Source organism: Diabrotica undecimpunctata, chromosome 2 (genome assembly GCF_040954645.1).
Source record: "Diabrotica undecimpunctata isolate CICGRU chromosome 2, icDiaUnde3, whole genome shotgun sequence".
NCBI classification, from domain to species: domain Eukaryota; kingdom Metazoa; phylum Arthropoda; class Insecta; order Coleoptera; family Chrysomelidae; genus Diabrotica; species Diabrotica undecimpunctata.
Window position 1 is genome coordinate 153,876,430 of NC_092804.1, and position 27,957 is coordinate 153,904,386.

Consider the following 27,957-nt stretch of genomic DNA (forward strand, 5'->3'; position numbering starts at 1 on the left):
AAAATTTAACAAAAGTTGATTTATTTACATATTTTTGGTATACAACACTAACATATAAACATATTTTTAACCTTATACTTAATAATATCACAAATAATTAGTCCTTAGAGAAAGACTCATTTGTAGTATTTGCTTGATGACGACCAGCCGCTATATGGTCTGTAACCGCCTCCCAAAAAGTTTGTACCTCCGTAGCCTCCATAAGAAGATCCGTAGCCTCCATAAGAAGATCCGTATCCTCTGTATCCGTTGTAGTCATTGTCATTATAGTTGTTCCATCCGCTGTTGCCTGGGTAGTAGTTACTTCCATAACCTAAAAATGATTTTATTTTAATTTAAAAATTAACCGAAGTTATGTGAACTATAAAAGGAATTGATGACCCAATCTACTTTTCATTATGATTATAATCATTTTCTTAACTAATTAAGTATAAAAAAAAACTTAAAATACATAAGATAACTTCTGATGTATGATGATATATGTATGTTTATTATAAAATTTTTAAAATTAACAAAATGATTGAAAGTTTGTTTTTCAAAACGTTTTCGGTTTTCAAATGTCTTGTCGAACCATCATTAGTAAAGCATTTTATTAGTTATATAACCAACAAGTGTATTAATAAGGGCGATTAACAATTGAGATATTTTAACGCGTGGGCGAAGCGAGCGCGTTAATGTTCGCGATTGTTAATCGCCATTTTAATTCACGAGTTCGTTACAAAACTTTTCCGTCGACCGTACTTTTCAGAAATAAAGATATCTTAGTTTAAATATTTATTTACTTAACGATAAACAACAATTTTTTCAGCTTTCATTGGCTTTATTCAAAGTTTCCTTAGTGGTAGTTTTATTATAGTAAACATTAATATTCGAAATGGTACAATTACTGAAATTAAAGGAAGATATTGATAAATGATTATCTGCTGTATAGCATTTTGACAAATTTATATTTAAGTCTTCTTGGACCTCTCTAAATTCTGTGATAGAAGAAGTTAAATTCTGGTGGAGTTAAATTAAACTCTTCGTCAATATCCATCCTTTGATTTTTCAAATACACAGAATTTTAAACAATAAAATAAATAATGACATACAATGACAGTTAGTACTAACAGCGGCTACTTCATTTTAAATTAATTTTTTAGTGGGAATATAAATAGGTATATGTTTGGTTGCCTACACCACAGGTCACTGCCAATCACAGAGCGTTTAATTAATTTATGCAAGCAATGTATGTTGTGTTGCCTATAATGAAATGGTTCATTAATAGAAAATCATTCATTAATAGGGGTCATTAATCAATGATTTTGAGGGTGTTAAAATTGATCATAAATGGACGGTCGACGGAAAAAGTAGTTAAAACTAGGGAAATACAGTCAGAAAAATGAAAGATTACCCATGAACGATCATATCAAGCACATATTTTGTATTTGCTGTATTTTTCTATAAATAACAAACGAGAGATAGATTATTAAGTATTGTTACTAAGCAAAAATGTTATCCACGACATACGCAGTTACATATTTCTAATTAACACAGTGAGACGGCGATACAATTGTTAAACGTGGTTAAATTAATTTAGTAGAACATTTAAACTTCCACTTGACTATTTCTGTACTTCTAACGTAATTCTTAGAAAAACATTCAACATGAGTAGAGATAATAATTGTGTAAACTACTATACGAGTAATCGTACTGGTCAACTGTAATCTAACGGATTCGATTTCCATTATAACTGGTTCCACTTTCAAAGTAAATTGTTTGATGTCCCGAAGACAATTATTAGCAGAAGACGAGCTGGGTTATTTTGATGGTGCACCAGAAGACAATAGTGTTTTTAATGAGATGGAAGACGAGCAAACACCACGTATGTCATCACTTGATACAGAACCTAATACTAGTTTTTTGAAATCACTAAAGGGGAAAAAAGTATACTAAAAGAACTTAGATATAAGGAGATTTTGTAAAAACATCTGACTTTTCCAAAGCAGACTACTCACAATTTTAAAATATGAGCCCTATAAATTTATTTGAGTACTTTCTCGATAACGGAATGCTAGGTCATATTTTAGACGAAACCAGAAAATACGCCCTTTTTGTAAATTGTCCTGATCCGAAGATTACCTCGAACGAGCTCTAATGTTTTTTAGGTATTTTGTATGTGTCTGGATACAACTGTCTTCCTGGAAAAAGGTTTTATTGGGACAATGTAGCCGACATTTCTAATAAAATAGTGAAGGATGCAATGCGTCGCGAAAGGTTTATTCAAATAATGCGTTTCATGCACTGTGCTGATAATACGCAAATGGATTGAAATGATAAAATGTGGAAATTGAGACCAGTAATCAAAAAATTACAGAGTTCCTTTCTCAACCAACTGAAAATATTAATTATGATGAGTCTATGGTGAAATATTATGGTCGCCATAATTGTAAACAATTCACTAGGGAAAAACCGATAAGATTCGGTTATAAAGTATGGTGCCTTAACTCCGAAACTAGTTACCTTGTAAATTTTGAGATCTATCAATGGAAATGTACAAATTCGAACAATTTTTACCAACTTGCATTTGGAAAGGCAGCCGCTCCCCTTTTCTCGATGTTGGACACTTTGCCACAACAAAAGCTGCCTTACCAAATCTATGTAGATAACCTTTTTACTGGATTCAATTTAATGGTGTATTTAAAAAAAAGGATATGGTGCCACAGGAACAATAAGACAGAACAGAATACCACAAAATGTTCCACTTGTCGATAAAAAAATTATGTCCAAACAAACTTGAGGTTATTTGGTTTCAAAAATTTACAAGGAAGATGGTATTATGTTGACAAGATGGATGGATAACGCCCTCGTAACAATGGCATCAACTTCATATGGTGTGCATCCTATTCAACAAGTAAAACGTTATTCACATTCTGAAAAAAAAGTTGTCCAAGTTTCTCGCCCACATGTTGTTGGAATGTATAACAAGTCTATGGGAGGCACTGATAGAATAGATGAGGATTTAACAAGATACCGTATAAGTATTCGTAGTAAGAAATCGTATCGGTCTATACTTACATGGTTAATTGATGCTGCAGTGCAAAGTTCGTGTTTACTTTATAAGTGTTCAGGAAGATCGACAACTAATTTGAATTTTCGACGTGAAATCGCGACTACTTGCCTTACCAAATTCAGAAACCTTCCCATTAGACCTGGTAGACCAACAACAAGTAGAAATAGTCTATCTTTTAACAGAATCTCTGACGACATTAGGTACGATGGTATTAACCATCTCATTATACCTGTTCTTAACAAAAAACGAAGGCAGTGCGTAGGTGAAGGGTGCTGCTTTCAAATTTCCTTACCTGGGTTATAACTTCCATAGTTGCCTCCATATCCAGGTCTGTAATAACCAGGTTTGTAACCTGAATAACCTCCATAACCTCCATAACCTCCGTAACCTGAATAACTTCCGATACCGGAATAGCCTCCAACTCCAGAATAACCTCCATAATCTTTTCCATAAAGGCCGTTGTAACCACCATATCCTAAACTATTATAACCGTTGTATCCCCCATAACCACCTCCCAAGTAGCTATTCGTGTTCAGTAAACCATAGCCACCTGCATGGACTGCTGCCACAAAAAGGCAAAGGCAAATTACCTAAAATAAAAAAGAAACTTTTTTTAAAAAAGTAGTTTTATAAGTCGAAAAATAATACACAGGACGTGCATGGGTAGTCTAGTTTTTTATTTATGGTTAATAAGTATGAATAATTCATAGATTTATTTTTTGTTTCTTAGAAGATGTCTTATATATATATATATATATATATATATATATATATATATATATATATATATATATATATATACATATATATATATATATATATATATATATATATATATATATATATATATATATATATATATGGAGTGAGCGGCAACGGCAAAAGATTGATAAACTTATGTGCAGAATACAAATTACACATAATGAATGGCTTCTAAAAATATAAAGGTATTTTCACACACGTACGAACATATCCAACAAAATAATAAAAAATCCATCATAGACTATGAATGATGTAACAAAATTGATTAATTCAAATAATGGATTTAAGAGTTTATAGAGGAACCAAAAGTACATCAGACTATCATTTAGTTAAAGCCAAACTATATTTTTATCAGATCTATCTATCTATCTAATTAGCCTTCTTCGGTCCATCTTTGGACATAGGCCTCCCAATCGTTTTGCATTCTTCTCTGTCTGTCGCTATAGTCATCCACCCAGAGCCCACGTGCTTCTTGATATCATCTGCCCATCTCATTTGGGGCCTTCCTCTGCTTCGTTTATATTCCCACGGTCTCCAACTTATAAGAATTTTGTTCCATCGGTCTTCTTTTTGTCTTATATTGTGTCCTACAAATCTCCATTTCAATTTTGCAACTTCTTGTCTAACATTCCTCACTTTTGTTTTCTCTCTTATCCACTCGTTTCTCTTTTTATCCATTAGTCTTATGTGCAACATTTGTCTTTCCATTGCCCTTTGGGTTTTTATGATTTTGTCCATGTTTGCTTTTGTAAATGTCCACGTTTGGGAACCATAAGTGAGAACAGGAAGTACGCATTGATTGTATACTTTGGTCTTAAGATGCTGTGGATATCTTTTGTTTTTAAGAATGCAGCTTAGTTTGCCAAATGCCGCCCATGCCAGTCTAACTCGTCTTTTTATCTCTGCTGTTGGGTTTTCTTTGTTAAGTTTTATAGTTTGACCTAGATATATATAATCCTGAACTTGTTCTATTTCATCTTGTCCGATCCTCATTGTGATGTCTTCATCTGTATTTGTTATGATTTTGGTCTTGCTGTAATTCATATTAAGGCCTATCTTTCCAGCTTCTACGTACAGTTCTTTTATCATTTCAAATAATTCTTCTTTTTTACCGGTTATCAACGCGATGTCATCAGCGTACCTTAGATGGTTCAAGCGTTTTCCACAAATTTTTATACCTTTTCAGATCAAAATAAACAAAAAACAATGAAAAGAATACGAAGTGACTTCGATCTTTTGAAAATCTGATGTGAGAAAAACAATGTGGGTTTAGGAAAGACAGATGATGCAGTGATAATCACACGATTAAGAAAAGCCGTGAACATAACTTTGAAACCGATATAGGGTTAATAATTTCCGAAAAGGCATTAGATCGAGTCGATAAAAAACTATATTTACGGATATATCAAATAGCACTTTAAAGCATATGAATCGGTAAGATCAAATTAATATGGTTGTTAACAATAACTTAGAGATACGATGAAGATATACACAATAATTAATTTCGAATGGTATGTGATTCAATAAACAGAAGTCTATAAAACAATGTTGGAAAAAAAAACAAAAATAGAATTCTTTTAAATGATACCCAGTTTGGATCTAAAAGGTACAAAAAACTAATTGAAAATTTACACCTAAACAACAATGAAGATGCAGTGCCTCGAGAAAACCTGGATATGACAAACAATACATGCCCATGAAGCCTGTCAAACAAGGCTATACAATATTGTGTTTGACAGACTCAATTACAGGCTATATATACAAATTCCATATTTACACTGAAAAGTCGGCAGACGTTGACGTAACAAAAAACCAAAAAAACACTAGTTTCTAAAGAACCGTCTAAAAAACAAAGGATGTTTGATAGCCTTTGATAATTTCTTTACATCCTTTCCTCTTATGAAAAAGGTATTGAATGATAATATTTATGCTGTTGATACGGTGAGATCACACAGAAAGGGATTACCAGATATGTATAAAAGTAAAACGAAGATGCACTGTGGAGAATTTATGTTTAGTACAAAACAAAAAGTAGCTGCAATAAAGTGGATGGATAATAAACCAGTCAACATCTTGAGCAATTGTTTCTCTCCGCGAGATACAGATTTTGTCAGTCGTAAAAATTAAGATGGCTCCACAACAAATGTGTGATGCCCCAAGCTGTACGCGTTTATAACCAGATAATGGGCGCTGTCGATAAGTTAGACAGAAAAGATATTCCACTGAACGAAGATCTGCCAAATGGTGATTCAGAATTTTCTACTATTTAGTCAATCTGGCTATATAGTCAATTCGTTCATACTAATAAAGATAAGTAGACCAAATGAAGTGAGATTAACGGAAGTTGGTAGACATATGCGAAACAGGGAAAAAAATTACAGGCAGTGTAGGATGTGGAGTACTAAGCAAAATGAGAAAAGGACTCGGTATATCTGCACCTATTGCAATCTTCCATTATGCATAATACCCTGTTTAAGAAATTTCACGGTCAATGAGATGTATTTACTCGTTTATGCATACATATTCTGTATTTTATAAGTTCTAAATAAAGTAAAATTAGTTTAAAGTGTTTCTTTTTGAATTTACATTATTCCTACCATCCTAATAAAATAGGTGAGGGGGCAAAATTTTTTTGGCACTATGAATCATTAGGAGTAGTTATATCATTGTTAACCAGTCAAAGAAAATTGTTTAAAACTATTTAATTTGCTCACGCCCATGAAAAGGTTAAAATTATTAAAGAAAACACAGCAAAATTAGCTGTACTTCTTCACGGATTTTTCATCAGCTACCCCTTATACTTATACCTTTTAGAACCTGCAAATATTTGTATAAGATTCTTTCAGCTTTTTTTTTCCTTGGCTGGGGTAAAAGTACTTCTTAGCATATCTTACACTTTGCTGTAAATTTATTAAACGATTCCATGAACACACGACAATTAACTAAATTGCATAATTATAACTTCATTATATAATCTGCTTAGTCATAATTTAATAAAAACAGTTCATATTACAAATCATAGTTGACAAATAAAAAAGTGTAGCAGACATGCAAACACAATAAACTGAGTCATACGTATTTCCTTGAGTTACATCTATACAGGTTCGGATTCTGGTTTCTTGGAAACTATTATTTAATAAGAAAATATGTCCAATTTTAATACTTCTAAATAGTCCTACTAGGAAATATTTTACAGCATTATTATTTTTTCTTGAAAGGAAAATCAATAGATCACAGAAGGAAGAAGTCAGAAAAAAATTTCGAAAAAATAAAAGAATAATTAACACAGACGTCAGACCAGAAAGAAGAATTGACACTTGACAGTCTGAAAACGCCCATCTTTCAGCGTCCCATCACACCTGCCCTCCTGTTAAAGTTAAACCTGACAGTATATCAAAGGATTCCGCTTTTGACACGCTTCCTAATTCCATCGGAATCCATTGGTTTAAAAAACAACACTAAAATTTATGGGACAACGTATGTGTGTCTAATTGGACGTTTTCGAATTTACCCCTACACTTTCAAAGGGTGATCTTTTCTATAGTCCTTACTTTCTTCTTCTTTCTTCTTCTTCACTGGCTTTACAACTCGGAGTTTGTCTTCGCCGCATCCACTATCGCCCTCTATCCTCTACGATCTTGCGCTTCTATTTCCCATTGTTGTACCCCAATTATAGATAAATCGGCTTCAACATCATCCTTCCATCTTTTTCTCGGTCGGCCTACTGATCTTCTACCATCTGGTCTTTCAAAAAACACTGTTTTTAACACTCTGTCATCCTCTGATCGTACCACGTGACCTGCCCATCTTATTCGGTTTGCCTTGATATGTCTAACTATGTTTTCAGTTCCATACAAAGTCGCCAATTCAGCATTGCGGCGTTTTCTCCAATCTCCTGTGAATTCATCTCTTTGAGGGCCAAATATTATTTTGAAAACCTTTCTTTCAAATACTAGAAGCTTATTGATTTCTCGCTGGTTGAGAGTCCATGTTTCACTGCCATATGTAATAATTGGGCGAATAATCGACTTGTACAGTGTTAATTTAGATTTTCTTTTTAGCAGCTTCGATCATAATAATGTTGAAATTTGAGTATATTGCTCTATTTCCCGCAGCTATCCTTGCTGAGACCTATTTTTCTATGTGATTGTCCGCTGTGATTATCGCTCCAGGTATTTAAACTCCTTTACTACTTAGAAGTTGTGATCAATAATTATGATGTTCTGCCTAGGTCTTGGTCTTGGATTTTTGGTTACTACCATGTGTTTCGTCTTTTCTTCATTTATTCGGAGACCCAGACTACCTGTTTCCTCCTCGAGCTGTGAAAACACCTCTCTCACGTCTCTTGTAGAGTGCGTGACTGCATGATTGCATCTATATCATCAGCAAAGACCAGCAACAGTTTTCATTCTTGATCAGCAAATCCTCCTGTCAGCTCAGACGATATTTTAATTATTGCATATTCTAAAACAAAATTAAACAGCAACGGTAACAAGTGGTCTCCCTTCCTGTCCTGAATTTATACCAAATGGCATGGATGCTTTCTATCTTTACTTGTGCATATGAGTCTGTCACGCACATTTGCGTTAATTCATTCGCTAATTTTCTTGGTATTCCCATTTTTAATATTGCTATCCACAATTTGCTTCTTTTTATGGAATCATATGCTTGCTGGAAATCTATGAAAATTTGGTGCACGTCGCGGTTGAATTCCCAGTTTTTTTCTAATATTTGTCGGATGGTAAATACCTGATCTACAGTTGACCTTCCGACAAGAGAGCCGCATTGGTAGTCGCTTAGAATATCTTCTTTACCGAAACCTTAGAATAGTCCTTACTTTGGACGGAAATATGTTACGCTGATATAAGTTATCAAAGGCAGTAAAAGATTTCAAAGCGCATGGACACTCGCTCGCGTATCAGTAGTATGTTTAATTAAAATAAAAAATTAAAAAATTAAAACAAATTTTTGTAATACATTTTGGATTAAGAACGTATTCAATCACATAAGGTTCAACCTTATTAGTTTTTAGGAAAGTTTGTCCATGCGTTAAGTTCGAGTGTAGATTTCTTTGCAAATTAAAGTTTCCAAAATTTATTTATTTCCCCTTTTTCATTTTCTATTATTTCTTTATCTCATTGTAAATTAGTTCACTTCACCAATATTTTTCTTTCCTTTTATTTCACTGATTACCCTGGAATATTTTAGACTTTCAGTAATTATTATAATATCTGCATATCCCTAATTAAGTAGTGACCTTGATCGTACCGATAAGACGGAATGAGCCAAGCGCTTACCTCACACACGAAAGTTTTGACCGTTGTGTGCTTGAACCTAACAGGGTGTGATTTTTTTATTAAAAAAACATTTTCTATTCTCGTGTAAATTGAATTGGTTATATTACTAGGTGATCTTTTTCTATATTTTCTATGTCTCATTGGAAATATATCTAATACTGTTAAAACTTTTAAATGGCTCGAACCAATAGAGTATACAGGACTGACTTTATTTTGTTCCAAAAGTAAATACAATTGACAGTTTACATACATTGTACCAACCTTAACTTACTGTAAATGACATATAGCTCTAATATTTAAATTTTGTTTAGTTGATATCAATATTTCAACAAATACCACCCTTATTTCTTTGCTGTTGCCTATTCTGCTATTTCCTTCTCGATTATTATATCCGTAATTGATACATCACATTTCCATTAAGTGCATATTAGATTTCCAAATAAATATTCATCCGTGAAAATATATTTATGACCTTCTTCTGCTATTGTTGTCGGTTTTTAATGGGCAAATTATTTAAAACGTACAACTCTATTATCATGCTTGACTTAAAGATTACAAAAAGAGTCACATATACGTATTATACACATATTCTCAATGAAAGAAAACGATCCTTGGTCATTTCCTTTTAGTAATTATTGGTATGATACAAACTGTACCTATTAATTAAGCAGAACCGGCTAATATTAGTAATGAACTAATGGAAACGGTATTACTTTTTACATAAAAACGAAGCAGTATATAGTTAAAAAAAAACGTGGGATGTGTAGTATCTTAAGAAATACTTCGTGTAAACTTAGCTTTAAGAAATATATCAGAAGTAGAAGGAATGGTTCCCGCCAAGCGACAGAATGAGAGGTTAACTTGGCTCCTTATGTAGAAGCTTAGTTGTAGTTAGTTTTGTATTTTACAATTTAATAATAAAGTGCCAAACGCTAATTTAGAGCCCATTTGTTTTCTGCTCCTCGGTCACAACATAAATTGGCGACGAGTAAAACTTGGTAAATTCGAAATAAGGGCAACAGAGGAGAAGATAAGATTTCAAGTTACAAAATGGGATAAAATAAATAACAAACAGGTTCAAAAACGAATGGACACTAACTCCGACATAATCGATTATATAAAGAAAAATGACTAACCTAGTGCGGACATATTAGAAGAGTGGATTCAGGAAGAAAATAAACCAACTACAAAATAGACTCCGAATGGAAGCAAAAAGGGAGGTATACCTCGATAATAAATATAAATTGCGGACAACGTAAAAATTATTGTATAGCAGGACGTTATTTTAAACAGTGTTAAATTCGATCAGAAACATAGGGGTTTCAATCGGAAGACCAGAACGAAATATAATTTTGATCTCTATTATAGTGCACAGTCTTATATACAGTACTAGTCAAAAGTCCGTTGTTACACCCCCCCCCCCCCGGGTATCTTTTGAAAGGTCATTGTTATAATAGTGAAATTTGTAGGGAGGTAATAAACAGACGTAGGCTTCTGAACTGTCATAACTAAAGCTCGGTTTATAGCAAAATGCCTTTTTTGTCTATTTTGCCTATTATAATTGTTTTTTGCACTTTTTGCCTTTTTTCGTAAATTCCGCATATTTGTGCCTTTTTTAAAATTTCATGCTACTACCCATGACATTATTCTATTACTAAACCATTCTATAATAAAATTTTGGGTCAATAATAAAATATCAATGGGTTGTTTATATAACAGATTTCTAGGAAAATGTACCTGATCGAGACTTGAGGGTTCATTATTTGGAAATCCCTAAGCTTTCTTAGTTTATTATCAGTTGCACAGTCGGTTACTGTATCAGAGTTTAGTCACAAATTGCTATATCCTAGTTTAGTTTTGTTGCGTATACCGAAAAGCAAAGAACACGTTTTAAAACGTTTTAGACATTTGTGTGAAAAGATGACATCTAAATTAAGGCTATGAATCGCACCTTATTCGGAACTTTCTCTAGAAGGAGATAGAGCATTTTGTAAACCATGCAGCAAATGGGTAAGTTTTATTTTTTCTCGTCCCACAACATAACTAAATTCTAAAGCGGTTTTAGAATTCTAATTATATTTTTTTTTTTTTTAATTCTCAGATTTCAAGTAGAAAAAAGTATTTTATTGACCAGCATTGTGGAATCCCACTTCATACACGTAATTTGGAAAAATCAAATTCCTTTAAGTTAGCCCAAATATCTCTGCGGGATAGTTTAAGCAGTTAAAAAAAAAAGGAGGAAGACGCATTTAAATTTGATTTATGCCAGATGATAATTGCATCCAACATTCCTCTATAGAAAGTTAATAACCCTAGTTTTAAATGCTTTTTCGAAAAATATCTTAATAAATCCTTACCGAACGAGAGTACATTGATAAAACATACTGTGGAAAAGTGTTATGTGGAATGTATTTCAAAAATTAAGCGGGAGTTAGAGGGCAATTTTTTGTATATTATCGCGGATGAAACGACAGATGTATGCGGCACGTATATAGCTAATTTAATGATTGGAATTTTGAACGAAAACTTTGCGAGAAAACCTTATTTAGTTGTCGTTAAAGAATTGGAAAAAACAAACAATTTAACAATAAGTCGATTTATACAAGATAGTTTAACAAACCTCTTTTTACCCAACGCTATACCAGTGAATAAAATAGTTTTAATGCTTTCAGATGCTGCGGCATATATGTTAAAAGCTGCTGTTAATTTAAAGATTTTTTATCCTAATTTAATTTATTGCACTTGTGTAGTCCACGGGGTAAATAGAATTGCTGAAGAAATAAGAAATCTGTTTCCGTTGGTAAATAATTTTATAAATTTTATGAAAAAAGTTTTTGTAAAGGCTCCGTTGAGGGTGCAAATATATAAAGAAAGACTTCCCGGTGTCCCTTTGCCACCTAAACCAGTAATTACAAGGTGGGGAACCTGGCTCGAAGCAGTTTTTTTTTTACTTTGAACACTGCAATTAAATAGAATTAGTTATGTCAGAATTTGATGATGATATTTCCGAAGCCATTCGAGAAGCAAAAAAAATATTAAAAAATCCCAAATTTAAACAGGAACTCGCTTATATCAATGACAATTATAAATTAATAGTTACCACAATTACCTTATTAGAAAAACAAGAGATAAATTTATGTGAGTCAGTAAAATTAATAGATAATTTAAAGACGAAAATTAAATCGGCACCTGGAAGTAACGGTGAATTAATTTAAAAAAAAATGAAATATGTTTTCGACAAGAATGAAGGTTTTTGGTTTTTATCTAATGTTGCTAAAGTTTTGAATGGACATTTTCCAGGGAATTTCAAATTATGCCAGATTTATTATCCGCTCTGAAATATGCTTCAATTACATCTGTCGATGTCGAACGTTCGTTTTCAATGTACAAATTAATTTTAAGTGATCGAAGACATAGTTTTAAGACAGAAAATATTGAAAAACATTTAGTTGTTTCTATTAATGATAAAATTTTACGTGGTTACAATGTTTAATTATTAATTTACAGTTATTTAGTTACTAGTTTATTTATACTAATGTTATGATTATGATGTGTAAATATACCTGCCTTAAGTTAATATTACGTTAATTCACTTTGTACAATAAATAATAAGTTATATTCCTTTATTGCCTATATTTTGCCTAAATGTTAATATTCCTGCCTTTTTTAATAAACATCTTTGCCTATATAGGCGCCTTTTTCTTCAATTTTTGTTGCCTATAAATCCGAGCTTTAGTCATAACAGCTGACATAATAGTGATATATAACGTTAAAGCGCCACTGTGACAGGTAATTTTAAATGGGATCTTATGGCAAGTGATACCTCGTTTAAAAGGTATTGAAAATACCTATTCAGTCATAATAATTTTGTTAAGCTCATTTTGATGAATAAATTAAATAAATACTAAAATTGTAGCTTCTCATTTAATTAATAAATATTTAACAACCAGTTCTTATGGTAAGGATTCAAAATGTACTCCATCTACTTCCTGACAGTAATGCATCCTATTTCTAAGCTCTTGTCGTACTCGTTCAAATGTGTCGGTGGAAATTGCCCTACATTGTTCAACAATTCGTTGTTTTAAAATGTCAATATATTACTGCTCCACCGTAAGCCAAAGATTCTAGTCTACTTTGCAGATTCATTTAGTTTTTCTGTACACCGGGCCAGGATCTGAACCCGCGTCAACTACAGCTGCGAGTCGACCGCTTGCCTGCTTGGCTACTTCACCGACAATGCTGACAATACTGTTTTAATTTCACACTGTAGAAGATCTTCTCATAGACAAGTAAACAACAGATCAGTAAGATAATTACCAAAACATTATTATGAAAACAACAAAGATGGTAATATTTATAGAAAACAACTAAACTTCTTTCGTTTTACATATTCCCATCTGTCAACAAACGCACGTGAAAGCCAAACAGGGTCGTACTGGGTATATTATGATTTTTAAAAATATTTACTTTTGAAACTATTAGTGTAAGAATTTCTTGAAATTTAATCACTGTGAGCAAAATTTAATGTTCCATTGAAGGAAAATGTGCTAAGATAAAATATTCATTAACTGAAAGATACATAACGAAGTAAACATTTTGAATAAAAAAGCAACACGTTACAATTTGAATTTAAACAGACTGGCAAGTTTGGATCTGTAACATGAGAATCCGTCTGGCTTAAGGCAATAAATTATATTTAATAGCCTCTTGACGAATGAGAGGGCGAATATCAACACGTGCTCGTGTTTACAGATGGGAATATATCTTGACACCATACTATTGAGCGAGAATCTTTATTATATTATGAAGAAAAATATGTCTCGTACAAAACAAGCCTGATCAATTTTTATGAAAAGCACAAAATGTTATGATCAACAAAACCCCCTTTTGCTCTAAAAAAAGAATTAGAATGGTGTAGTGATACGTTATTGATTATCCTCAATAAATAAACAACAAAATATTGAAACCTTTCAAAATGTGGGTATCCAGGCGGATTTTAAAAATCCTATTAATTAATTGAGATACAAAGAATCAGATGCTATATGGAATAGTAAAAGAAATGGAAATAATATTTGATGTCAACGAAAGAAAGATTAAAATCCTGAGACATATTTCCAAAAATAATCTAAAATTTGGTATACAGCACCTTCTAATGCAGTGTAAAATTATCAGTAAAAGAAGTGTAAAATTTCCTGGATGTACAATCTGCGCGAATGGTTTGAACTTTGATCAGAGGATTCTTTAGCACACCATTATCTAAAGCGGGGGTAGGCAACGCGGGGCCCGCGGGCGCCATTGCGCCCCTGATCGATTTTTAATGCGCCCTCGCTGGACTAGACTAATGTACATACAGCGATATTCAGCAAGTAGTCAGTTAAGTTTAAGGTTTTGCATAGATTAACAGTTTGCTAACGTTGAATGTATCTAATAACATGCACGTATTTTTTGTTATGGTTTGTTTTTTAACCAGGAGGAGTAAACTAAAAAGACAGATTCACACCCACGAAAGTTACTAGATAAGTCAGCAAATACATCTTCTTTTTTAATTGATTGTCTAGGTCATTTCAAGCTAACTTTGTTTGTTTATGTCTGAATAATAATTTTTTCCAATTCACTTCCAGTATATATTTTTTTGTTTTTCTAATTACAATAAAAAAATGTTGGATTGTTATGTAGAAGTTATTCAAATAGTTGAATTCGCAACACCTAAAATTAGCACATTACTTTAGTAAGTCTTGATTTTATTTTTGCTACCATGGCTGTTATTTTCATTCTAGGATTATCAATTTTTATTTGTTTGTACATGTTTATAATGCATTGTTTTTCATTTGATGACAAATGACCCAAATCTACTCGGCGTTTTTTAGGTGGAAGGCTAATTACCACTAGTACTTGGCATTAAATTCATATTGTTATCTTAATAACACTAATATATCGCTAAATAGTTCTGAAAATAACTATTTAGCGACGTATAAGTGTTAGTAGTAGATCCTCCTGGTTAAAAAACAAACATTAGTGTGTGATCGTATTTCGAATAGACCACGCGTAGACCGTGCATTTAAAACTACCAAGCAATCCGAAATAATTATTTTCTTCCAAAACCCTTCATGGAAAAATGTAAAAGAAAAAGAACATATTATTTCAACGATTAATGGGGACATCTATATTGTTTCGTTGATTACAAAGGGAAGTGTATTTGTTTGCTGTGTAATATCAGTGTTGCGATTCCCAAGAGAAGTAATATTGAACGACATTTTAAGACGGTTCATATCAATTTTGATAGTGACTATCCAATGAACTCTAAAATTAGAAGAAAAAAAAATTATTCCTTCAAGATCTTCAATAACTAACCAGCAAAGTTTTTTTACTAAACCACTGCAACAACATAAAGCAGTAACGATCGCGTCGTATAAAATATCGCATTTGCTAGATAAGAATAAAAAACCATTTACAGATGGAGAATTAGTGAAAGAAGCCATGTTAGAAGCTGCTGATTCACTTGTTGAAGAATTTAAAAATAAAAAGGAAATAGTTTCAGCTATAAACACGTTGCAATTATCATCACAAACGGTTACTAGAAGAATTGAAGTAATTGCGGAGAATTTGGAGGCAGGATTAGCAAATGATATGAAAAATTGTATTTTCTTTTCGCTACAGATGCATGAATCGAGAGACGTGACAAATATATCACAATTAGTAATTTTCGTGAAGATGGTATTTTCTGATTTTACAACAAAGGTAGAATTCCTTAAAGGTCCGCCATTAAAGAAAAGTACCAGAGGAGAAGATATCTTTTCTACTTTTAAAAAGTATATAACAGATGTAAAATTACCTGTACAAAAGTTATCGTCAATTACAACAGGCGGGTCACCAGCGATGACTTGTAAAAAAAGGGATTTATTGCCTTATGTGGACAGGATTCCTTATTCCAGAAATGTATTCCTTATCATTGCCTCATACATCAGGAAATGTTAGGCACAAAAACAATCGGTTTTCAACACGTATTTACAATAGTAACAAAAAATTTTAATTCCACAAGATCGGGAGCTATGCAAGACAGATTGTTTAAATTACTTTTAGAAGATGAGGACGTTCAGTTCATAGATCTTCTTTTACATACTGAAGTGAGGTGGCTGAGCAGAGGTAAAATACTTGAGCGATAATGCTTTTGCCACAAATAAAGGAATTTATTGCATCAACAGGCGAATTTTACGAGCAATTAGAAAATAATTATCGGATTATCGACCTCGGATTTCTGACAGATATAACGGCAAATTTGAATGAATTAAATTTAAAAATACAAGAGAAAAATCAGCATATCACTGACATGGTTAATGCAATAAATGCATTCAAATGCAAGTTAGTGTTGTTGAAATCCCATCTACACATCATCTTTTCGCCAATTTATCACAGGTATCACATTTCCCAAATATAAAATATACTGTTGAGAGTTTAAATTTGAATAATACAAATTTTACTGCTACATCATATTTAGAAATTATAGATAATCTTATGGAAGAGTTTTTTTTCTAGATTTGAAGATTTTGCAGCGTTAGAACCCGTTCTAAGATTTTTCATAAATCCATTCAATGTTACTGACGATGATGTCTTTGAAATAGTTTCAGTGTTTCGAGCTTCGTAATATCGAATACCTAGAATTAGAAATAATAAACTTGCAAAGTGATATTATTTTAGAAGGGCATAGTAATGATAAAATGCGTTGGAACTTAGACGATGAAAATAAGTAACGTATTTTAAGGAAATGTGCGCTAAAAATTTATTCATATTGTGCAACAACATACAATTGCAAGTCTTTGTTCTCAAATATGAAATATTTGAAATCTAAATACCTAACAAAGCTTAATGACTAACATTTATATAATTATTTAAGGACCGGGAATTCTAAATGTATTCCCAATTATAAGAAATTAGCTGAAAATATGGAAACCCAAGTTTTACACTGAATTATATGTATCATTATGTATGATACCAACAAAATAAAGTTATAAGAAATCTGTTTTTTTATGCCTATTTATACCTGTTGATTATCTGTAAAATATGCGCGCTCAGTGATTTTCAAATTTAGTATTGCTATATGTATAAAGCTAGAATTGCTTGTCATATTGGTCGGTAACATTCAAAGGAGAAGAGGAACGCAATAAGAAGAACGATAAATGGGAAAAGAAAAATGTCAAGAGAATCAACTTATTGAATGCTAAAACAATATTCACACTGTACAAGATCAAGTAATTTATGTAAAGTACGTTTTAACAAAACTTTGTATAGCAATTAGTTATAATTAAAATCGAAGAAAAAATAATTTCATTTTCAAATAAAATTGTTTATTTGATCTTATAAAAAATATGATTATATATTTTTCAACAAATGCTGGTAAATTATTTTTAATAAGTTTAGCAAACCTTTTTTGAAAATAAATTGTCGTTCTTCACCTAGCATTCGTCCATCACATTTTATTTGTTTGTTTATTAACACAGGTGTCCCTGATGCCTTTCCTTGTTTATATTTCTGGTCATTAATAAAAATAATGAGAGGGTTTTTGCTACACTTATTCTAATAATTATGAATAATGGCGTAGGAAACTAACACAATAAAGCAATAAAGGCTAATTAAATAAAAGTCGCACGTCGTTTGAAGGTAATGCTATAAATTGAATATAAAATATAATAAGGAAGATTCGCTGGTTATTAAACTATATTCGATTTATTTTTAACGTCTGTGTTTTATTTTTGCCGACAGTTTAGGTATCGGTTTAAAAGTAGCAACTTCGTCAATACGAGAATATATAAAAAAAACCGTTATCCCAGCTTCTTTGTTTATAACAATTAAGAATTAAAATCGGCGCCATGAAATAGTTCTTGTTCTTCTTTTTATGTAGACACTCTGTCTGTTTTTTAATGTGCCTCCAATAAGTCGTCGTTCCATCGTTTTCGTGGTCTTTCTACTGATCGTCTTCCTACTGGAGAACCGTCTCTTGGTGTCTTTACTACTCTATTTGTCTATACTCCCAGTCCTTGATGTTCTCCACCTTGCATTTAGGTCGGATATCTGTACTTCTAGCTCTGTCCCATAGTGTTTTACCATCAAGTGTTTTCATCTCTGCTGTTTACTTTTTGTCCTCTCTGTGTCAGGTCGTGTTTCTGCCGCTCATGTCATTATTGGTCTGATGACTGTTTTGTAAAATCTGCCTTTCACTTCTTTGCCGATATTTTTATTTCTCCATATTGTTTCATTCAGACAATCTGCGGTTTTGTTTGCTTTATTTACTTGATCTTCCACTTCTGTTTTAAACCGTTAAATTAACACGTTAAATTTTCTGGCGGTGCAGCATACGTTGTAAATTATCTTCACTTTGAGAGAGTAGTATTGCGTCGTCTGCATAGCAGATTATTTTAAGTAGTTTTTCTCCCATTTAGTATCCTTTTTAGTTCTTACTTTTTTTATTATTTCATCCATAATCAGGTTGAACAATAGAGGACTCAAGGAATCTCCCTATCCTATTCCATTGCCAGCTTCAATAAGGTCAGTTAGTTCTTCTTCTACTTTTACTTTTGTTGTGTTGTTTTGGTAGATATTTTTAATCGTTTTGATTATTCCTAAAGGCCCAATACGTCCAATAAGTGGATCACGTACTTTAATTTTTGAGAGGAAAATCCTCAGAAGAATCTTTGGGCCTTATCACGACATTAATAGCAACCAATACCGAATGAGAACAAATGCTGAGGTCAAGCCGATGTATAGAGCGAGCGATATAGTCCAAGAGATTAAATCCCAACGTCTTAGATGGGCTGGCCATGTCCATAGACTCCCTAATAACCGCCTTGCCAAATTAATATGGGAGGAAGCCCCCACAGGAAGAAGACCCTTAGGACGTCCACGAATACGATGGAGAGACAATATATGGTCAGATCTAAGAACAATAGGGCTGCCCACTGACACAACTATTATGGACGACCGTTCAAGATGGAAGCAAGTTGTGCAGTCAGCCAAAACCCACCCCGGGTTGTAGTGCTACGAGAAGAAGAAGAAGAAGTCCTTTAATTTGACCCAGTCAAACGCCTTCTTAAGATCCACGGAACGTAGATATACCGGTTTGTTGTATTATAATGATTTTTCTTGCACTTGCTCACTATAAATATAGCGTCGGTGCATGATCTTCCCGACCTAAAATCTTATTGTTCTTTTGCTAGTGTTGTGTTTTCATTCAGTTTATTTGTTATCACTTTGGTTGTTGATTTTAGTGTTGTGTTTAATAAATTAATTTTTCTATAATTTTCCGGGTCCGATTTGTCTTCTTTTATGAAAAGATGTATTAGGATGCTTGATCTCCATTCTGGAAAAATTCGGTTTTGTTCTATTATTTTTTGGATTAGTTTTAGTATTGTTTTGTCAGATCTGGTCCTCCGTACTTCGGAGAGTTTATTCTCTATTTTGTCTGGCGATTTTCTGTTTTTTAATTTCCTTAATGTTTCCTTTGTCTCCTTTCTGTTGCTTTATCACATCGTTGTTGTGGTTCTTTTCGTTTTCTCGTTTTCGATTTTAATAGTTTTATACGCAACATTTACCTTTTCTCTATGTTTGCTGCTTCGAGCAAATATTTACAAAATGTGGACATCTTTTGTTTTTCAAAATTTATCTTAATTTACTAAAGTCTGGCCATATCTCACCACCTCCTAGAAAATTTGACTAATATATTAGTACTATAGCCGTGACGGTAATGTCACAGAGCCAACTAACCTTCAGATATTTCTGGGATGCTAGGAGAAACGAGATTTCAGGATTATACATCCTTGTGATATTTTACCATAATTATAGTACAGACGGCAAAAATTATCAACAAGCTTCTACAACATAATAGATAGAATACGGGAAGCAAAAAAAATGCCTCATAATTAGAAAAGAGGCAGAATTATACCAATATTTAAGAAAGCAGAAGTAACAGACTCTAACAACTGTAAAAGAATATCTCTACTGGAAAAGACATACAAAATTCTAGCAACCGTTATCAGACAAAAACTCACTTAATTTACAGAGAAAAAAATTGGGAACTACCGGCAAGGATGCATGGAAAGCAAATCCATTAGAAATACGATCCTCATAATTACATAAACAAACGAAAATGCCATAAACACAACATATAACTCCACACCCTCTTCGTAGACTTCAGACAAACCTTTGACTGTATTGGAAGAAACAAATTATTTAATAAAATGAAAAATCAAGATATGTAGGCAAAGCTAATCAGATTTAAAAAAAATGACTATAGATGGATCTGGAGCTAAAATAACAGAAGAAGATAGCCCAAACACAATTGCAATAAAAAGAGAAGTGCGACAAGGTGATTCCCAGTCAACCAAACTATTCAAAATAGCAGTGAATAGTCAAGGACAGAGGAAATAATAGTAGATAGGCAGGTAACACAAATAGTAGCATATGCAGATGACATAATTCTTATGAGAAGAGATAAGGAACGATTAAAAAAAGCATTAACAATCTTGCAAATGAAGTAAGGAGAAGAGGTCTAGAAATTAACGAAGGAAAAACCAAATATCTAACTGCTCTAGAAAAGAAAATAACAAGTCAAGAGAAATCAAGATAGAAATCTTAATTTAAATACTCGGGGTAATTGTGAATGGCAAAATAAAAGAAGTGAAGAAGTAACGGGGCGAATACTAGCAGGCAACTAAATGAAGGACAAGAACTTGAAAAATATGAAACTAAGAATAAACAGAGGAGTTGCAATCAGACCAGTAGTTACATACACAGCTGAGACAATGTGCCTCACAGATAAAAATGAAGCAAAATTAAGAATATTCCAACGAAAAATCCTCAAAAAAATTATGGGCTCAATAAGAATAAAAAACGGAGAAGTGAGAAGAAGAATGAACCATGAAATAAGAGACACTATAAAGAAAGAAGATATAGTTAGATTTATTACAGCGCAGAGACTGACATGGCTGCAATACATAGAGAGAAGAAAAAAAGAAACTGAAAGACCAAACGGAAGACCTAGAGAGAGATGGAGCAGGTTATCAAAGAGGGAACCGGGTCATCAGAGATATCAAAATTATGTAAGTGAGAAACTGAAGGAACCTATGTACAAATCCAAATGAGTGGAGAAAATTGTAACGAAATATATATATAAAGAAATACTGGATATTATTGACTGTCGATATAAACAAACAACACAGTTTATTAGGGCTGCAGTCAGTAGGTTTGGCGGGGATGTTATAGAAACACTCTTTTGACTTTTGGTCGAGCTTTCGGAATTCTTTTATTCCTTCTTCAAGACACTGTAGTTAGAAGAAAGTGTAAATATTTACAACATATCTCAAATTGTCATTACAACTTACTAGTCATTGAGATTATTTGTGTAAAGCTACGACACTCAATATTAAAAACACACATATAAAATATAACATGTAAAATAATGGACAAAATACATTTTAAAATTTAGTTGGAAAGTTAAAATTTTGTTAGTGACATCTTTTAATGGCGTGTTTTGACTGATCCATAGAGAACAGAAAATAAAACAAAAATAGTGTGATTAAAAGGTAATTAGGAGCTCTTGCTATTATATTAATGGAAGTAGTACATTAAACCTGTCTTGATAGTATGCAACATATATATATATATATATATATATATATATATATATATATATATATATATATATGTATATATATATATATATGTTCCCGAAGAAGCTGAAGCTGTTTTCACTTAATGATCCTATTTGTGTGGGGGATTCTTCTCTTTCTTTGATTGTTGTCTCCCTCTTAGTTTAAGTCTACCTCTGGTTCTTTTACCTGATGGTATCCATTCCTTTATAACTCTTAACGGATTGCTCTTCTCTTTTCTCATTATGTGTTCATATCATCTAATTCTTTGTGCTTTTATTGCTCTAACTATGTTCTCTTATGATTGTTTTGTAGATTTTCATTTTTGTGTTTCGGCTTAAACTCTCTAAACATTTTTTTATTTCTATAAAACGCTTTTTTTTGCTTTAATTCTTTATTTTGTATCTACACTTTAATTTCTTCTGTTGACTACTACACCCAAATATTTGAATGGTTCAACCTCTTTAATATTAATTATCCGTTAGTTTTCTATTAGGGATAGGGTTGTGCATTTGTCTGATTGGAGAATATATTGCAATTGGCTGAATGACTAATGTCTATGCCATTAAAAAAAACCTCTTCGAAACTGTATGCTTATATTGTCAGTACTGTCATTTGTATCATCTTTTTCTTGCTAACATTCATGTATTTTGTTTTATTTTCATTTATTTCCAGTCCTCTCAGTTTAGCTTCGTTATATTTCTTGTAAGGTTTTCTTTAATGCTCTTTTATCTGTTGCTACTATGGTTATATCATCCTCATATCCCTTTTATTTGTACTGTACTCTTGCTTATAGTTCTTGTTTATTTGGTAAACGTAAACGTTGTAACGAGTTATAAAAGTCATATAACAGAGTTTGACAATAATTTTAATAAATAAGTAAGAATAAATCTAAATTCGCGTATCACTTCTTGCTCTTGTGCCCTTGTAACAAGACATTCAAATTAAGTAATTAAATAAAAAATAGTACAAACAATCTTGGGTGTGGCAATAAAAATAAATATAATTTGTCTATATTATGAAATTAATTTAATTGTCTAACCGTAGAGAATCGTGTAAATTATAATTATTAGTTAAGATTACTATTAAAAGAGTACAGGTATTAATTTAAATGGAGTATTTTGTTAGTAAAATGCAAATATATTGCATGTATATGCAAATTTTATGATATGCTATACATCTTTATGATATCCGAAGACCTTGAAGAGTTTACAGGAGAACAACGACATAATTAACAATATATTATGTTCAATACATACACTCCAATATTTATATACTCCCGTTTTTTATATTTTTACTTATGTGATTCACTTCTAAATCAAATGAGAAGTACGATGAAGAAGAAATGAAAATACTTTTAATTATTTTTAATTTAAATATACAAACTGTACAATACTAAAACCAAAATACTCATCCAACTTATAAATTACAGAATTGCAATTATTACAATTACAATTTTCTATTCAGAGCTCTTCCTTACATTTTTTGGTACTCCTTTCTCTTTTCTTCCATTTCTTCTTTTTTACTAGTAGTTTATGTGTATCAACTGATTTGTATGAAAATAACTTTCCTAAAAGAAACTTCAGAGTATTCAGCCGAATATACATATAAAATTTCATAAAAATCGAATAGCCGTTTCTAAAGAGTGTGGCAACTAACTCTGTGACACTAATAACTCCGTCACCCTAATTTCGTTATAAAAAAATAGGGGTTGGTAATAGAAGGGTGAAAATTAGAAGTTGTATGTATTGTTAATGCCACATCATAAAAAAAAATAAAAAAATTGTGTTCGAAAAATAAAAAAAACATGCTTGGAATGGACCAACCTTGCTCCTGAGAGGTATAAAAAATAGATCACGATCGATTCTCATACCTAACAAATTTAAATATAAAATTTCATTAAAATCGGTCAAGCCGCTTCGAAGAAGTATGGCAACTAACTCTGAGACACTAATATGCCTATTAAAAAAAAAGGTTATTAATAGGGGGTGAAAATTAAGGGCTGTATGTATTTGTAATTTTGTTTAAAAAATAAAAAAAAATTTTGGGGTATGAAACCCTTACCCCTTAGGGGTATGAAAAATCGATAACAACCTATTCTTAGACCTACAGAATACACATGTAAAATCTCATAAAAATCGGTCCAGCCATTTCGAAGAAGGAAGGTTTCACATTGCAACAACATGCGGTACTCCCAAGCGGCCATCCATCCAAGTACTAACCGCAACCAATATTGCTTGATGTCCGTAATCGAACGAGAACCGGTATATTCAATGTGGTGGAACAACATTTATTTTGTTAATCCTAGTTTCCTTTGTTAGTCATAGTATGGCGTCATCTATTAGTTATATTGCGATAAGAAAAAAACTGTTTTTGAAGTCGTTCCGTACAATTTTTTAAAAATTATGTTTTATACAAAACTTCTCCTAATAATAACAAACACAACAAAAAAATAATTACCTAATTTGGTGAGGTCGTTCTGAAGTGACGCCCGTGCAAACATTTCGGCGATTCATTTTTATAAATATAGATTTATGAAAATTGCATTTGATATGGTTTTATGTCAATAAGAGTTTTATATTTCCTTTAGTGCGAAAATTTAGTCTATAACCCAACTAAATAGTATCCCTAAATTCTGCATGGCGCTGATCACGCCGCTCTCTGACTCAGACTACCCTGTTACTTTAATCATGTTATCTCAGATTTTATGAGAATTGTTTTATCATGTGTCTCATATTTACCAAGAGCAAGAACTAAGAACACGAATTGAAATTTACTTTAACTTTAAAAAATAACTTTAACAATGCATATGTTGAGGTATTATATTATATTGAGTATCTTGGTATACTTATTATCATAGAAGCAGCTATGCTGACTAAAGCGATGATGAAAAAGTTGGGAATTTTTAAGATGTATCTTTACAGAAGAAAACTAAAAATATCTTAATTACTATTTTAATTGGGAATAAGCCACAAGTTTATTTTTGATGTTTCGATTTTCATTTCGGAAATCGTTCTCAAAATACAAAATTTTGATAAAACAAACAAATTTTAATTTTTTGTTACTTGGAGAAACATTTTTCTAATAATTTAATTTTATCTGACTCATTCATATTGACAATTCAGACATATATTATATATTTTAAAGTAGATGACTTTAAAATGATACTGCCAATATTGTTGAGTTGCTTTCCTGGGACGATATTATTGTAAGATAGTTCATTCGATTACAACCAGATCCTCCTGCATTCTGCTGAGGAATTTTCAACGAAATTGGTCTCATTTAGCATAATTAGAGCCGCTTCTTTGATTTTTCTCTTTTTTAACAACATTCAATGGTATTGATATTTAACCTAAATAAAAATGATCGCATTCCCAAGGTATTTTATAAATACAATTCTTTGTTCTTTCTTGTTTATGGTAAGGTTTAGTTTTAGATGAAATAGATCTCAATGTGTTTGTTGTTTTGAATTTTGTTAAAATGTTAAATTTATTTTTTATCGTTTTAAGTTTTTCCGATAATCCTTTTATCTATGGTATTGTTATTTGCCTCGTAATATTCCTTGTGGATGCTGTAGGATCCCTTTCTGTTCCATTCGGTTGATTTTTAAAAATTCCTTATTTATAAACGACAAAGACATCATTTTTTAATAAAACAGATGTTTCTCTTTTAAAAACGAATTTTCGTTAGAACAAGTAATTTTCGAACAAGGATTTAATGATTCCCTTTTTAATATTAATGTTGTAATTTGATCTGCAATTTAGATATCTGTTGGTGTGTGTTGGTTTTCTATACACCTGAGTCTCGTATCTAGTATCTTTCTTTGAGATTAAAATATCCAGAAAAAGTAGTATGTTACTATATTCCTTTTCCATTGTAAATGTTATTGTCTCTTCTTTATCGTTTATATCATTCAGGAATGTCTCCAACAACTCTGATCCATGAGGCCATATTGAGAATATATCATCTACATACTCCACCATACTGTGGGTTTTAAATTTTGTTTAGAAATTTTGTTTCAAAATCTTCCATAAATGTATTGGCTAATAATGGAGATAAACTAGAGGCCATTGCTAGACCAAAATTGTATTTTTATAGAATTAATTATTTAGTTGAAAGTAGGTATTATCAGCACATAATCTCAAGAACTTATACATTATACATTATACTCATACATTATAACTGATACATTTAGTCTTGTTATAGTTGCCAATGTATCATCATCCTCAATTATCTAACAAACTTTAATAAATTGCAAATAAACTATTTATGTCAAAAGTTACAAAAATATTATTTGAATTTAATTTAATATTCGATAATTTATTAAAAAAATGTTGTGTACCTTATATAAATGCGGTTTTTTTATTTGCAAATGGTTAAATAATATTTAATAAAAATTTTGACAGTTCACTACAAGGAGAATTCATGATACTACGAATAGGTCTAATTGGTGTAAATGCTTTATGAACTTTCGGTACTTCATAAAAATGAGTTGTCTTGCCGTAATGAGATGTAATTAATCTTGTTTGATAATTTGGTAAAATAATATTTAAATTTGAATAAAGTTCTGTATATTCTGTTTTATGTAAAACTAAACCTAACAGGTAACAAAAAAGAACAAAGAATTGTATTTATAAAATACCTTGTAAATGCGATCATTTTTATTTAGGTGAAACATAAGACCATTAAATGTTAGAATAAGTGAACGTAGTATAAGATTGATGTTATAATAAAAATGGAGAATTTGATAGATCTCAAATATGTAAATATGCATGTGAAAATAAACATAGGATTGAATGGAACGATATAGTCCTGAAAGAAACGGATGGTAAAAAGAGAAAAATTAAAGAAGCGGCTCTAATTATGCTACCTATATGAAAATCGATAAAAAGAAAATACCATTATTAGTAAATCAATGATATATCTAGGATACATCATCTATGTTTTGAAATAATATACATATAAAATCAGATTCAGTCTGAATTGTCAATATGAATGAGTCGGATGAAATCAAATTATTAGAAAAATGTTTTACGAAGTAACAAAAAAACAAAATTTGTTTTTTTTTTTTTTCGAAAAAAAAAATTCCAAGTGAAATCGAAACGTCAAAAATAAACTTATTAAACAATATTAAAAATATCTTGAAGAGTTTTGAACGAAACAAAATTGAACAATGAAATAAAGATACAAAAATTACAATATCTGGGCCATTTGATGATAGGGACAAAATACTAGCTTCCGCAAGTTATAATTCGTTGGAAGAAGAGAAAATGTCTTGGCTCCGTAATCTCAGAGTATGGTTCAAGTGTTCTTCAACTTTATGGAGCTTTTCAGAACGGCTGTAAAGAAAATACAAAAAGAATAGAATAGAAATAAGGTGGTACTTTACTAAGAAGAAGTATACATAAGTTAAAAAAAAAGAAGTAAGGACAAGAAACTATAGTATGTTGCTGTGTGTTTTGTTCTCTAAGAATCCGCATTTTTTTTTAGAAAGAAAGTATAATTAGTTTTATTAATCAAAATTTTTTGAAAATTCTAGATAAAGATGTATAAAAATATGTGTTTCTTATTTAAAAGTCGGCGTAAATAGATACTACCAACACAAAATTACTGATATATTCGCTATTATACATTATTATTATTAGGTATTCGATAGTATAGACAATTATGTCTATTTCGGAGATTGTACAGGAAAGAAGTACAATGCTAGAAGATTATTAAATCTCGATACGTTTGTAATAAAAGTGTCTAATTTTAAAAAATAAAATTATACAGTGTATGAAATAAAAATATAGCAAAAGAATTTTAAGCCAAAAATTATAGAATATGTGAAGAAAAAATAAGCCTTGCGTGGCAACTATAGAAGAATCATTTGTAATTTATCAGAATAGTAACAAGAAAAAAAATAGATCTCGTAAATATAGCCTAAAAAATAACATTATGTCTATGGACATAATTACTACATCTTTTTATCTTTTATTTTTTAAATTTTAACTCAAAATTGGCCATATTATTCACTATTTTGCTTTTCTAACATTATTCTCTTTGCAAATATTTAAAATAATAAATTGATTACTTACTACAATTTGCATTCTGACACTTATAGTTCAAGTACCCACGAGAGATCTGGTAAAGTACTTTATTGTTAACAATACTGGGAGTATTATATATAGGTACAACCTTGTTTATTGTCTCCCACCGGTTGTAA

The 27,957-nt window shown here is 31.4% G+C and overlaps 1 protein-coding gene across 1 annotated transcript; it reads right to left on the reverse strand.

Moving 5' to 3' along the window:
* On the reverse strand, window positions 1-27,957 carry LOC140433513 (uncharacterized). Its single transcript, XM_072521497.1, has 3 exons — window positions 27,830-27,957; window positions 3,345-3,642; window positions 1-313 (listed from the first exon to the last, which is right to left on the reverse strand). Exons 1-3 carry the CDS (start codon window positions 27,839-27,841, stop codon window positions 117-119), a joined length of 507 nt encoding a protein of 168 aa, XP_072377598.1. The 5' UTR covers window positions 27,842-27,957; the 3' UTR covers window positions 1-116.

Coding starts and splice junctions, on each gene's coding strand:
- LOC140433513 (XM_072521497.1), bottom strand. Junction 314..3,344: donor CTATGGAAGTTATAACCCAG/GTAAGGAAATTT, acceptor AATCATTTTTAG/GTTATGGAAGTAACTACTAC.